The 15,250-nt window shown below is 36.8% G+C and overlaps 2 protein-coding genes across 2 annotated transcripts in view; both read right to left on the reverse strand.

Moving 5' to 3' along the window:
- gk5 (glycerol kinase 5) overlaps positions 1–3,100 on the reverse strand; it is a 15,104-nt gene extending 12,004 nt beyond the window's left edge. Inside the window, exons 1-4 of the mRNA XM_016235435.1 lie at positions 2,498–3,100; positions 2,309–2,402; positions 1,069–1,144; positions 887–980 (exon numbers count right to left, since the gene is read on the reverse strand). Coding sequence (XP_016090921.1) covers positions 887–980; positions 1,069–1,144; positions 2,309–2,402; positions 2,498–2,626 — 393 coding nt within the window. The 5' untranslated portion in view covers positions 2,627–3,100. The remainder of the gene's footprint in view (positions 1–886; positions 981–1,068; positions 1,145–2,308; positions 2,403–2,497) is intronic.
- A 3,113-nt stretch (positions 3,101–6,213) lies between these two features.
- The window catches only part of xrn1 (5'-3' exoribonuclease 1), a 30,383-nt gene continuing 21,346 nt past the window's right edge, over positions 6,214–15,250 (reverse strand). The window contains exons 34-42 of the mRNA XM_016235409.1: positions 14,379–14,468; positions 12,984–13,061; positions 11,950–12,081; positions 11,707–11,839; positions 11,400–11,566; positions 10,539–10,652; positions 10,270–10,369; positions 9,292–9,449; positions 6,214–7,634 (exon numbers count right to left, since the gene is read on the reverse strand). Of these exons, the coding sequence (XP_016090895.1) occupies positions 7,374–7,634; positions 9,292–9,449; positions 10,270–10,369; positions 10,539–10,652; positions 11,400–11,566; positions 11,707–11,839; positions 11,950–12,081; positions 12,984–13,061; positions 14,379–14,468 (1,233 nt within the window). The 3' untranslated portion in view covers positions 6,214–7,373. The remainder of the gene's footprint in view (positions 7,635–9,291; positions 9,450–10,269; positions 10,370–10,538; positions 10,653–11,399; positions 11,567–11,706; positions 11,840–11,949; positions 12,082–12,983; positions 13,062–14,378; positions 14,469–15,250) is intronic.

Consider the following 15,250-nt stretch of genomic DNA (forward strand, 5'->3'; position numbering starts at 1 on the left):
CACTCTTCTTGTCAGTCAGCTCGACTCACTCTCCTCACTGGAGAAATGAAATCTGATCTGTGTGATGCGACTGTCGTTCGGCACGCTACATTGAGCAGCAGCGTTCAGTTTTTAATTGTAGTGCCTGTTCTTTTACTGAACTAAATGATTTTTATTACTATAAAAAATCTAAACGACGGTGGGGGTCAGTGCCACGGTGGGCAAATGACATAACCGGTGTTGCGGCTTAACAACGGTATCACCGTCAACACCGTCTTATCGCCGCAAGCCTAGTAAGGAGTTGGTAAGTTTTTGAAAAGTCTCTTATGTTCACCAAGGCAGAATTTATTTGATCAAAATAAAGTAAGAACAGTAATACCGTTAAATATTATTACAATTAAAAAACTTTTCTATTTATATATATATATATATATATATATATATATATAACAATACTTCAGAAATCATTCTAATATGCTGATTTTGTGCTCAAAAAACATTTCAAAATTGTTCAAAATAGTTATTTTGTGCTCAAAAAACATTTCAAAATTGTTCAGAATAGATATTTTGTGTTCAAAACAATGCCCTTTTTTCAGGATTTTTAATGAATTGAAAGTTCAAAAGAACAGCATTTATTAGAAATGGAAATCTTTTCTATTATTAAAACTTTTGAACAGTAATAATAATGCAATAATGTATGAATTGTGAATGTCAATCCAAGATGTGGTCATTTGGATTATGTTGACTGATCTGTTCCAGTAATTGTCCAATGAGATTCTGACATTCTCTAGTATTTCTGTTCGGATCACGTCTAGACATAAAACACTCCCTAATACAACAGTGTTAATCACAAGGAGAGTCTGAAATGAACAAATATGTTCCAAGATGACATCCACAGCAGCCTCACCTTCATAGTGCAGGACCAGTTCCACGATCTCACCAACTCGGCTGCCCTCAAGTCCTGCCAGGTGATGAAATTATGAAACGGTTTTCCCGTGTTTCTGGGAATGATAACAAAAGAATATATGCCGCCTCAGTCAGTTCACTAAGTTTTCTGCCGAACAATCACAGGATGTAATGTATACGAACCTGTCCCACGTCATGAACGTTGCCCTCTGGGTTGAGATGCCCAGACTTTCCATTTGGCACATCTGTAAGCCTGCATCTAAACCAAAGAGAGAGAAGAGGAGAGGAGTCTTGTCACTATTATAACCTTCATCGGACCTTTAAACTCATGGACCTACATTCATCACAGGGGTTCTCAACCTTTTTGACTCCAAGGCCTCCCTTTGTCCGAGACAATATTTAGAGGCCCTTCTATCTAAACTGATATGCACTCCTGGCACCTCTGTTGCAGTAAATATAACTGATGTCTAAAAAAAAGATTATGTCAGTGTAATGGGTTTTCACATCTTTATATAGCTTTAATTGCATTTCAATTAAGACAATGTTCATATAACTACATTTAAATAATTTTAAGAATTATTGAGGCCCTCCTGGATGTTTGCTAAGCACCTCTAGTGGGCCTCAAACCCTTGGATGAGAACCACTAATATATCAGACAGCACATCAAAATGATTTACAGTAGCCCTGAAAAGTACATTAACACCTTCTCTTACCAAACATCCAGTATGCTGGATTCATGTTTTAGATTCTCTTTCCATACTGCCTTATTTTTTGTGTGTGTTTGTTTGTTAGTTAGTTGGTTGGTTAATATAAAATTACATTCATAAAAGGCAGCAAGTGAAAGTAATGCTATAATATTAAATGCTTTTGTAAAATGCTACTATATTCTTATTTTCGTAGAACAATTTTTGTGTGACTTTTGATGTCCAGTATACTGGACGTTTGGACTGTAAAATTGTAACGTGTCCATATCACACATTAACATATGATAATGTGCAATAATACTAACTTTAATAATGCGTAATCTGCTGTTAATTAGTTTCACTTACTGTGACACTCAACAAAAAAATTATTATAGTAATAAAAATGTATAATTAATAATATTTTATATAATAAACCAGTTAAAAATGCACATGCAGACGTATGGGCTTGATTAATCTGGCAACACCAGTGAAAATACTCAAGATTTAATAAACGTAATTACAATACAATTTATCCCCACAAAACACAGAAAGATTGATTGCAGCTTGCTATTTAATGTGCGATATTTGTTTAACATAATTTGATTGCAAGCAAGCAAGCATGCCACTAGGTTTGATGTTTTGACTTCTGATGCAATGACATTTATAATTTTTTTTAAAAAGTAATTTAAGTGTCCAAAAAGATTTGGGGGGCGTTGTATGCTTAAATAAAGGTGTCTGACCTTGAACTGCTCCTTTGACTACAGTCACAAAGTCTTTCCACAGATCATCAGGGTCAATCTCTACCCATCCAGGCTGAGGATAAAGTAGGGACACCTGTAACAAGGAAGCTGCCATCAGATTTCTCACGCGTGTAAGGCACTGGCACAATCCTGTCAAGTCAGTCCAACAGTCAGCCTGCGGTCATTTACCTTCGCGGAGCAGGACCCCCTGATACTGGCGCTCTTATCGTACACATGGCACCTGATGGAGGTTGTTCCCACATCAACAGAGAGAATGAAAGTCTCTCGTTTGCTGAACCCGTTTCTCTGAGTCCCCATTGCACAATGTGTTCATTCAGAAAGCCGCAAGGATACTTTAGTCACCATGGCTATGAGCATGTCAGGGAGGATCCAAACTTGAGTCAAATGATCCCGTTTTCAACTTTGCTCCGTAGACCTTTGAGTTTCATTCCCCAATAGGCTTGAATGCCAGACCACTGGCAGATTTTTAATCCGTTAAGAAGGCCGATTCAATGTGTTCACATCATTGTTCTGAAGGTGTGTTTTGAATGGACAAATAATAATCTTAAACCTATGTACGTGTGCCCCAAACTTTCCCAAACTCGCGCATGTGACCTCGCGCCCTATTTTAAACATCTAACGTTTACAGTTGCGATTTAAGCCGAAAAACAGGCGCTTATTTTCTACAGTGAGAGATAAAAAGTTACCGAAAACTTGAGGTGGACGGGTCAATCTCAGTACAACCAACAAAATATAGGCGGTCGATTAAGTACAACAGTACAATTCAGCACGTCACACATCAGTCGATAGGTGTGGAGACTTCTTAAAGAGACAGAGCAGCAATTTCAGCCTGCTGACGTCATGTGCACTCGCTGCTAAACAATGGAGCTATTCGGAAAAACAGCCTTTTCACATTCCAGGGTTCTTTAAAAAAAAATAAAAAATTTATTATTGAAGATATAACATTCACAGGGGATACAGTCATAGCAATAAATTACATACACAACCAGAATACAGAAAACAAATATATAAAGAATAATAAAAATGAAATATAAAGAACAAAAACAAAAAATTAAACATCTTTTCTTTCCTTTTTATAAATTGATCATAAATAAATTACAATAAAAAATAACGTAAATGGAAAATTACATATAAAATGTCAACTTCAAAGAATGCACAGGAGGTTTACATTAAAGTCAATATGTTTCCTATCAATACAGTAGTTTTAACAGATTTCTTGTTAAGTGAAGAGCAGAGAGATTCATAAAATAATTTCAAATCAATACAAAAAATCCTAAAATGGGGCATACACTCAGTGAGAGGGGGGGGGTCACATCACAGTGGAGTTAGCTGTCTTAACCGTGGCTTGTGTACTGCAAACACATACCAGCTTCATCACTGTGTCTGTCACGCGACTCTGTTCCCCTTTCGGGCTCTGTCTTTACATTTATTTTGAAAGATGAAGCTCGCGATTATGGTAAGGGGCGTTACATTTCCGACGAGTGCTTGCGGTGTTCGGCCAATCACAATGCACTGGGTCAGCTGGCCAATCAGAGCAGACTGCGCTTGTCGGAAGGAGGGACTTTGTAGAAAACGAAGCGTTTGAGAGAGGCGGGGCATAGAGGACCTACAATAATGTACAGTATTTGAAAAAGAATGTGTTTTTTGAACATTAAAGCATGTCAACATATTCTGTTACACCAAATACACAAAATAATGATCTTTAAAAAAGCATCATATGACCCCTTTAAGATATCATCCAGCTCCTTTGATCCTCATTCCCAAATTAAAAATAGTACATTAATTACCTCAAAACTAAAAAGTTTGTTGTAAGCTGAGAAAACAAGCCAAGACATTTCTTTCCAAAAATCCTTTGCATACTCACATTCAAAAAATAAGTGTGATACTGTTTCCAAATTAGAATTACAGAATGTGCATTACGAAGAGATGTCCAACTTAAATTTTGAGAGTAAAGAATTACAGGGATAGTACATATGAAGAATCTTATAGTAAAGTTCTTTCATCTTGTTAGGTAACAGAAATTTGTTAATACCGGCCCATATTTTAATAGTAGAATGAAAAGGGTCATTTATTTTCCACTTATAAAATGCTTTAGGATGACAGCTAAACTTCTTAATAAGGATTTTTCTAATCCAGAAATTGTTACATTTAACATTAGAAAGCTCCAAACCTCCAATAAATTCCAGGGTTCTTACAAGAGGACATATTCATATTTGGATGAACTTCTAGTCACCTTAATTTTCCTGTAATAGCGGGCAGTCAATTTGTAAATTTGATGGGTCTGGCTTCCGCTCTCATCAGCTTCCAGCTATTTTTATCTGTACAAAACAACTCGTTTTGCTGTTTGATATTGCAAATTGGTGTCTTACCATATTATTTTTATGTATTATCTTAATTATGAACACACTGGTTTGTAGTGCTTCTCTAATATTTTTGTATTATATCTATTTTGTTCTTTTTATTTATTATACAATTAACAAAAGCAAAAAAAAGGCCTCTAATACTAGCTTGCTCTATTCTTTTTTTTTTATTTATTATATAAAAAAAAACATTGCTACGTGTACTGCATTAAGCTAACTGAGACTTGTTATACTAGTTATTGCTTCCATTGTCCTCATTTGTAAGTCGCTTTGGATAAAAGCGTCTGCTAAATGACTAAATGTAATTTAAATGTAGTGCAAACAGTTTTGTCTTTTACTGCACTTTGTTATTCTTCTCGTTATACCCTACAGTGGCTAATGACCTGGAAGTCTCACACATTCACAGAAAATGGCTTACTTCCGCGTTGAAGAATAAGGTGAAAGGAAACTACAACAAATATAACTTTCGTGTCTAAATTTGTTCCAACAGCAAAAAAAAAAAAAAAAAATCCATGATAGCATTTGTAAGACTTTACAAAAGAGAGATTATGGCGGTCAGAAGAGAGACATTTGCCAAATGTTACACTCTAAAAAATGCTGGGTTAAATATAACCCAGCGCTGGGTTAAAAAGGGACAAACCCAGCTATTGGGTTGTTTTGACCCAGTGGTTGGGTTGTTTTGACCCAGCAGTTGGTTTGTTTTGAACCCAAACGCTGGGTCAAAACAGCCCAATAGCTGGGTTTGTCCCTTTTTAACCCAGCACTGGGTTATATTTAACCCAGCATTTTTTAGAGTGTATATACGTTATATACATATTATACGTGGTATACAGTAATTGTTTTAAAAATGAAAAAAAAAAAACACTTTAGATTTATGGTATAAATAACTGTGGGAACGGTCATCACAGTCTGTGAATAGGGTCCATATAAACTGGATCCAATACACAATAATAAATCATAAGGGACTACAGCACCTGCTTGGAGAAAATTGTCAAAAAGTAAAGACGTGTAATATATTTTATGAATTTTGAATGGTTCTCATGGACACTCTGGCACTTTTGTGCAAACATTTGTATATTACTTTATTCTTAATAGAATTATTTAATTATTAGCATTTATGAGCCATGTGCTCCCTTCTGGAATTTTAGAATGTTTGTCTGTTGATTTATGAGCAAATTAAAGTCTGATTAACATTACTGGAAGAGACCATTACATGTTGAAACATGAGTAACAACCATGCTTCAAACATGAACTTAGAAGCTGCAGAATTTTCGCTAATAAGCTGCTCAGACAATCATTGCATTTCTAATAGCAACTTGTTAACATATATTTTCTGGGTTGGCCTTTAAATTGAGGTCACAACTGAACAGTTTTATAAGCCAGGCCATTAGAGACCATATTATTTTTTGCTTGTGTTGGATTTTTAAGGAAATAAAACTATTTCAAAAGAGAGTTCAAAATCATGTCAGCATCATCAAAACACTACTGAGAAGCCATAATAATGATCACAAAATCATAGGCATTATGATAGCAAAATGTTTATTATGATAACAAAATGTTCATTTATAGCACACCATCCTGTTAAGCGGTGCACTCATTTTTTTTTTGTCATTCTGGTTTCAAGTCATTAAATAAACAACTCAAATGGCATTAAAAATAAAAGGGTTTACTTGCGATCTTTTAAAACTTGGACAAAAGAGATCTGGCAGGATACAAATACGCAGAGAAGATGAAAACAAAAAGGGTGCCAGCATAGAAATATTAACAATTGTTATTTATCCATTTGTAAAATGGTGCATATAAAATCCATAGATCTAAATACACAAAATTCATTTTAAAACCACAGAACTCAAACATCTCCCCTAGAAATAAAGGAAGGCTAATACAAAAATAAAACCAATTCGAAATGTTCACAATTTTGTGAAGTTTGTATCCCCTGCCCGACCATGATTAGTCTTATATAGACACACAAACACACAGACATTCAATGATCCACATAGATTACATTTGCTTAAATCAGTGTGCTTCCTGGTTTGGCGAACATAATGAAAAATTCCATAGAATGCTTCCAACAAATCTTTGAGCACAGAACTGGTCTAAATTTGAACCTCTGAAACTAGATCCAAGGGTTCAGTCTGACAGCTTTACTGCTTTCTGAGTAACACCGTGCGATAGCATTATCTCTATCCTTCCGTGCTGGACTGCCACACTGTGCAATAGATAGAAAAAATGGAATGCGAGTACAGATGTTGTATTGCAGCAGCTTGTGCCACATTGTATTACTTCCTTGTGCATAACGTCCTGTCTACAAAACGAATTATTGCACTTTGAATATTAAAATCCAGCATCACAAAATAACCAGTGAACATGATAAAAGCTTAAGGACCTGATTTGGGTCAAAAAAAGGAAAAGAAAAAGAAAGGAAAACGCTGAGGTAAATGTAAAACCCATTTCATGATTCCGTGATCATTTCGGTGCAGTAATCAATATCAATAAAAATGTTTTCCACCACTACCTCCACTCAAAACATGCCAACTAAAACAAATACAAAACTAATTCGATGCCAGTGACAAATACATTGTCTCACCAAGCGTGATCGAATCATGAAGACGGACAACTACATCTTGTTTCATGCTATGAAATGTCGGGTTTTGTCGAGAGATGGACGGTGCAGGAAAATGATTTCAGTCCGTCACTTTAGCAGCCTCGAAATTGACTGCCAGTTTCCGGTGTTTCCGCTTGGAGGCCGAGCCGGGCATGTGAGGATTGGCGTTCGGCCTGGGCGTCTTGGGTGTGGTGGGCGTGTGCTTATCTGCAGGCTCATGGGTGCCGATGGGTGGGGGGGTCTTGGGGGCTGATGCAGGCATTGGGGCAGAAGCAGCCAGTCCACACACTTGCTTTGCCTCTTGGTTCTTGGTTCTGCCTGAAACTCTCTTCTTGGTCACCTAAAGACACAATGGCATGTTATAGCTACAGTGATATATCAGGATAAAGGGGTCAATGACAAATAAGTGTGTCTGTGATATGTATTTTGAATGAGTTTTATAGCAATTTCAAGCAAAGTTCATATTTAACAACATATTTTCATAATAATAACTTTAATAAATCTGTGTTTATATTTATTATTTTCTAAAAAGTTTTTAAGTACAGTTTAAGGCAAATTCATAAATATCATAGAAGTTTCTGGGGAGTTCCACCACATGACTTTTTACAACCTGAACTAATCTTGACTGGTCATAAACAGATCAAACTACCTAACATTTTAAAAGACATTTTGACCTTGATGCACAGTCATGAGTAGTGTTGGGTATCCGATTCCGATTTCGGATACTGCTTATCGATTCCAATTCTTTTCGATTCCTAGTTTTGATTCCAATAAGGAAAAAAAAAAAAAACAGTCAAAACAGTCAAACATTCAGATGTCAAACATATTATTCTGTGTCTTTTTACAAATCATTCTGTTGCAGCTGAATAACATGAGCAAAAATCAGCAGCCCACAGAACACTTAGGCCTACAAGCGGAACTTTTGCCTATGGTTTTAACAAAAATAGCACAGCAAAAACAACTAGACTAATATACATTTCAAACATTCAATTGTTAGAGACAAGTAACTAGTCAGTAATCAAATAGGAACAAACAAATCAGTTAACAATAGCATAAATAAATACAAATGAACAAATTTCAGAAATTGAAATTAGAAGTTTTGAAACACTGCAAAGTTTTTCTATTCATAATAAATAAAATATAGATTAATCCTCATTAAAGTTACGAAAGATATTCAGTCTAGATCAGTGAATGATTTTCTTTTGTTCTTTGATTAACATTAATGACAGGCAGCACGTTTATTTGGCTGCCGTCTCTTTAACACCGAATGCACACGGATCTAAAAATACTGTTACACATGCGTTTTCTTTCTCATCCGTTTACATTCAATATAGATAAAAATCCTGTTTACGAGGATATAATGACTTAATCTGGGCCATATTGGTCACAAAATGTGAAAGAGAAATCAGTTCCAGGTCCGGAACTACTAGAACGGACCCTTTTTGCACTTAAATGGTTTAAAATCACATTAGAATGCGAACGCAGGAATCAGAATGCACACGTATTATCGAATACCCGGTTCTTGGAAATTTGAAACCGGTTCTCATTACCCAACCCTAGTCATGAGGGTCATAGAACTACCCGTTTTTCATGTTTTTTTCTTTCCAGCTGCACCACATGATTTTGCTGATTTTGTTTAATATTTGTGAATTTGTTGAATATTTTAAAATCTCTTCACATTTATTTGTGGCTCAAAATCTATTTATCTGGAAATATACTGAACCGCTTTGAGATGCTGAAAACACTGGATCATGAGCTGCACGTGTGTAATTGATCACAGTGTCACGATTTGTTCTAAAACACGCAGAGTAATGGACTATATTCTTATTTAATAAAAACAGACACTACTGTGTGTATCAACTTGATGTCGGAAATGTGCAGCTAGTACAAGTGTATGGAAAAAAGAGTACTGAAACAAACATTCAAATATTCAGAATCGATATGTATTTTTTTTTTTTAAATCTATATTTTTGACAATATTATTAGGAAGTTCTCACCTGTAGGGGAACAAACTGATTGTGGGATCCGCTGGCTGCTGATGGCACAGGGGCCTGTGCTCCAGGGAAAGTTCCTCTATAGAACGGCTGGCCCTGGTGGGGAAACTGCATCCCCCAATGAAGAGGTCCATAGCCTTGTGGGGGCATCAGAAGACAACCTGTGTAAATAAAACATCAGATCTAGAGTAAAAGTAAAGAACAACTGAATTAGAAGAACAGGATTTGGAGTGTTACAAGCTGTTCGTGTATAGATAAGATCCCTGAAGTTGCAAAGACTAAAGTCTCAAATCCAAAGAGATATTCTTTTATAAAAGTTAAGACTCCTCCACGGCCTCCTAAAACGGCTCGTTCTAACACGCCCCCACGTCTACGTCACTGTGTTGGAAGACTTGCATAACACTGCCCAAATGTTCACGCAAAGAAAGAAGGCGTAACTTTTATTCTCGTTGTAGTATTGTTGTTGCCGCCGCCGTCATGTCGTGAAGGCGCTGTGTGTTTCGTTGTGAAAGCGAAATTACTTTGTTTGGCCTTCCAAAAGAGGACACGACTAGAAATCAGTGGTTAAGTTGTATTTACAACACTGTTCCAGAACACTTCAACCCAAATATTCAGATGTGTGCAGCACATTTTATGGAGAACTGTTTCCTGAACCTGCAGAATAACCTACAATGTGTCTGTGGCACAAAGGCTGTTTCTATAAAGTGGGGCAGTTCCAACTTTGCAAGGACAGTCTGGCGCTTCTGACTCGCAGCCTGTAAGTATGTTTTTATATTTAAAGAATTTGCCACTGATGATTCAAACGCGAGTTTTGAGCAGTGTAGAGTAGCACTTGTTGTTTGTCGTTTCTCCGATCACAAATGCAGACATGGTTTTAGGTTTACTAGGGTTGTGACGGTGAGGAAATTTTCCCACCGGTTAATCGACGCGTGACAACACCGGTAATACCGGTATCCAGAAAACAGACAGTATGACTCAGACCTGCTGGCTGACCAAACATGGAGGGATGAGGCGCAAGTGGCCTCATCTGCTGGACTCCAGGGAATATGGGAGGAGGGAGTGGCAATGAACCCAGTGAGTTCTGCAAAAGACAAGATGATTTCATTTGGCAGTGAACAAGGACTTAACGCATACTAAAATAATTGTAGACTCCACTATTTTCCATTAAGGCACATAATTCATTATATCATGAGAAAAGTCATGTAGTACTATCATATATTGACTTTTTTTTTAACACAAATTGCTGTTACCAATCGTTGAAGGGCAAAGAGAGCAGCTTTCTCTTTAGCTTCAGTTTCAGACTGGCACTGAGGACCGTGAACCAGCAGGCCATTAGACAACTTCACCTGACACATTGTCAGACTCTGTCAGAAAAAGAGAAAACAAGATAGAAAGAGGCGGCGGAAAACATTAGGTCTCATTCACTGAACTACATACAAATGTGTGCTTGAAATCTGTGAATGAACTTCCAATATTCATCAATAACTTATGCCCAAAAATGTATTCTAAATAAATTTTTATTTTTATAAATGTAGGAACTGACACACTGCAGCATGCAGATGTATGTGTCATTCTAAACAGACGCATTAACTGCTGTTCATTCAAATTAAAATGTTTATTGCACCAAATTTTCACACCAAACACTGGTCTAGGTGTGAACAGGCTTTTAGACAGAAATTTTTGTCAGATGTTTGCGTATAGATACGAATAATCCACACAATTATTAGTGAATCAAACCCATTGTTTTATGTCAATTATGACAATATATGGCTTGGCTATTGAGCATTTTATTATTCTTCCTCCAACTTTCTGGTTACAGTTGTTGTAAAGATCTAACCAAATCAAATAAAAAATAGAACTGATTGATGATTGGCTTGCTTTTTTTTGCATATCTATTATGGATGTTCTTTTCTTTCTCATGCTATCTGTAGGCAGCACACTTTACAAATTATTTACATTTCATATTACTAAATAACTATATTTTAGTTTAATCTCATTTGTTGACATTCAGTTGTGGGCATTTTAATGAGCTCCTGTGCATTTACTGTCTACTAAAAACCACAATATTCCAGATTACACAGATGTGGTTGGGGTTTGTGAGATGGACCAACCTGTCTGTTGTAGAGGAAGGCAAATTCTGGAGGTCCCATCCCAAGCCCCATGCATACTCGCCCGAGTTCAGTGGCCATGCTGAGCAGGAGGGGTGGCTGGCCAGCCAGAGGAGGAGGATGAGGAGTCGCTGCTGGCACATCAGTCTGAGGAGTATTTATACGAGCAGCTGAGAGACAGAGAACACCAATAATTATTCACTGTGCACATCTCAGGTTTGAGAATTAATCATCTAGCCAACAAAGTAAAGTTCCACAGCCTGAAATCTGACCAGACTGATTCTGGTTCTGATTTTACACATTGCAGTACCTAGTTTTTTACTGGAGCGTCTCTTGCTCTGCTGTTGAACACTGGGGTTTGCTGAATCCTGGCCACCAGTGCAATCAGCGGCACTTGGTCCAGAGTCAATCTTCAACATTTCTTTCAATACCAGAGTTCCCTTCTGCTCAAAGACAAAAAAAATATATATACTTGAAACATTCAAAAGACATTTAAATAACCATACTTTTTCACTCTTTTGTGCTGTGGATTCGGGAACCATGGATTACACACCATTGCAAAGGACTGTGGGGAAAGAGGCTCTCCTGATTGGTTCTTGGGCTCTGTAGGTGGATGATCCTGGACATGCTCAGAATCCTTTGAGATCTTCAGATTGGCTATAAGCTCCTCAAATTCTGTAGATGCCTGTAAACAAATCAATAAATAAATGTAAATAAAAACAATATTATACTAATTATAGAAAAATCTGGCAATTATTATTTTTAGGTAATGATTTATATTCAGAAATCATTGCACATGACTCATGAGAAATAGTGAAAAGTGGAATATTTATTTTAGATGTTTATTTATTGTAAATTGGCACAGGCATATCAATCTACCTTCTGACTTGCAGTGATCCGTATAGTCACGCAGTTGGTTTTATTTAGATATGAGTTGAATAGGAAGCCAAGAACGGATAATGGTTGTCCTGGTTTGTTCAGGTTTATTTGTAGCTTTTATCTTTCCAAAATACTGGTTGATATACAAGATGTTTTCAAGCAAATATACAAGGTCCTTAAAGGTATAGATCATCCAGAAAATGAAAAATCTGCCAGAATTTCCTCACCCTTAAAGGGATAGTTTACCTTCAGTTGTTGGTCACCATTGACTTCCATAATATGGAAAAAAAAAAAAAAAACACTATGCAATGCAAGTCCAGGGGGACCAGCAACTGAAGGTGAACTATCCCTTTAAGTTGTTCCAAACATGTATGAGTTTCTTTTATCTGTTAAATCTGTCTTTTGTGTTCTGCAAAGTAAGTAATAGGTTTGGAACAACTTGAGGGTGAGAAATGATGACAGAATTTTAAGAATTTTAATTTCTTCACCCGCAATGTCATTCCAAACCTATATGACTTTGTTCTGCAGACCACAAAAGTAGATATTTTTAAGAACGTTGGAATGAAAAAACCCTCAGACATTTTTCAAAGCATCTTATTTTGTGTTCCACAGAAGAAAGTTTTGGAATGACAAAAGGAACAGTAAATTAGGACAATTTTCATTTTTGGGTAAACCATCCCTTTAACATTCCACACACAAACCACAAACCTTATTTGAAGGCCCTTGTACGAAAGCCATATTCACATCCTCATTTCTCTTCAGAAGTCTAATATTGCCACCTGAGGCCTGAAAAATCAATAAACACTTATTAAAGGGGTCCTATTATGTTTTTTCACTTTTTCAACTTTAGTTAGTCTGTAATGTTTCTGTTTGAGCATAAAAAAGATCTGCAAATTTACAAAGTTCAAAGTCCACTTCAAAATCACTTTTCAAAAAATGTTTGGACTACAACGCATATTTTCCGGGATTTGTGATATCACAAATATAGACCTGGTTGAGCTGCACTAGAGAAGGCAACGAGTGTTATCACTATGTCAGAGACACGCTAGCTTTCCCAAGGCAGACGAACTTAGAGTGGTTACAATCATCCGGGTTTAAATTGCGCTCAAATTGATTTGATTTTGACGCAATATTTACACTGAAGCTCGCAGGCGGCTATGGTAAGGAGCGTGACATTTCCCGACCAGGTGCCGAGTGGTGCCAATCACAACACACACTGGCCCAGCTAACCAATCACAGCACATTTCGTATTTCAGAAGTCTTCAATTGATACAGGAACTATTCGAGCGGTTCATGCGTAAAATATGTGAAAAATAATGTGTTTTTCGAACAACCTAGTATGAGAGCCTGTTCTAGTGCACCCCCAAAACAAAATCAAGACTTTGTAAAACAGCATAATAGGACCCCTTTAAGCATTTAGTATAACATAAAAGAGAAAGCTAATAAAGAAAACCTGATATTAGAATATAAACTACTATATAAATGTAAAAGGTAATTTTATTGTATAACTAATGACAGTGATCAAATGCTGGGGCTTGACAGCTGAATTATACAGTGCAGTGGTGTATGAAATATGAAAACATACAAGTTTGCTGGATGGGTAGTTGCCTTGGCTTTGTTTACTTTGTCCCTCCAGCTGGTGCTGATGTGGCATCGGTCCACTGCTTCTCCCAGCCTGTCAAAAACAACACCAGGTAAACATCATATGTGACCCTGGACCACAAAACCAGTCTTAAGTCGCTGGGGTATATTTGTAGCAATAGCCAAAAATACATTGTATGGGTCAAAATTATAGATTTTTCTTTTATGCCAAAAATCAGGATATTAAAGGGGTCATATGATGCGATTTCAATTTTTCCTTTCTCTTTGGAGTGTTACAAGCTCTTGGTGCATAAAGAAGATCTGTAAAGTTGCAAAGACTAAAGTCTCAAGTATAACATAAAAGAGAAAGCTAATAAAGAAAACCTGATATTAGAATATAAACTACTATATAAATGTAAATGTAAAAGGTAATTTTATTGTATAACTAATGACAGTGATCAAATGCTGGGGCTTGACAGCTGAATTATACAGTGCAGTGGTGTATGAAATATGAAAACATACAAGTTTGCTGGATGGGTAGTTGCCTTGGCTTTGTTTACTTTGTCCCTCCAGCTGGTGCTGATGTGGCATCGGTCCACTGCTTCTCCCAGCCTGTCAAAAACAACACCAGGTAAACATCATATGTGACCCTGGACCACAAAACCAGTCTTAAGTCGCTGGGGTATATTTGTAGCAATAGCCAAAAATACATTGTATGGGTCAAAATTATAGATTTTTCTTTTATGCCAAAAATCAGGATATTAAAGGGGTCATATGATGCGATTTCAATTTTTCCTTTCTCTTTGGAGTGTTACAAGCTCTTGGTGCATAAAGAAGATCTGTAAAGTTGCAAAGACTAAAGTCTCAAATCCAAAGAAATATTCTTTATAAAAGTTAAGAGTCAGCCACGCCTACCTAAAAAGGCTCGTTCTAACACGCCCCCACATGTCTACATCACTATGTGGGAAGATTTGCATAACGCCGCACAAATGTTCACGCAAAGAAAGAAGGCGTAACTTTAATTCTTGCTGTTGCCGCCACTACCATGTTGTGGAGTCGCTGTGAAAGCGAAACTACTTTGTTTGGCCTTCCAAAAGAGGACACGACTAGAAATCAGTGGTTAAGTTGTATTTACAACAATGTTCAAGAACAGTTCAACCCAGATATTCAGATGTGTGCTGCGCATTTTATGGAGAATGAGTCCTGAACCATTAGCCTAATGCGTCTGTGGCACAAAGGCTGTTTCTATAAAGTTGGGCAGTTCCAACTTTGCAAGGAAGGACAGTCTGGCGCTTCTGACTCACAGCCTGTAAGTATGTTTTTTTTTATTTAAATAATTTGCCACTGATGATTCAAACGCGAGTTTTGAGCAGTGTAGAGTAGGCTTGTTGTTT

This window comes from Sinocyclocheilus grahami, unplaced genomic scaffold, assembly GCF_001515645.1.
Source record: "Sinocyclocheilus grahami isolate Dianchi unplaced genomic scaffold, SAMN03320097.WGS_v1.1 scaffold467.1, whole genome shotgun sequence".
Taxonomy (NCBI): Eukaryota; Metazoa; Chordata; class Actinopteri; order Cypriniformes; family Cyprinidae; genus Sinocyclocheilus; species Sinocyclocheilus grahami.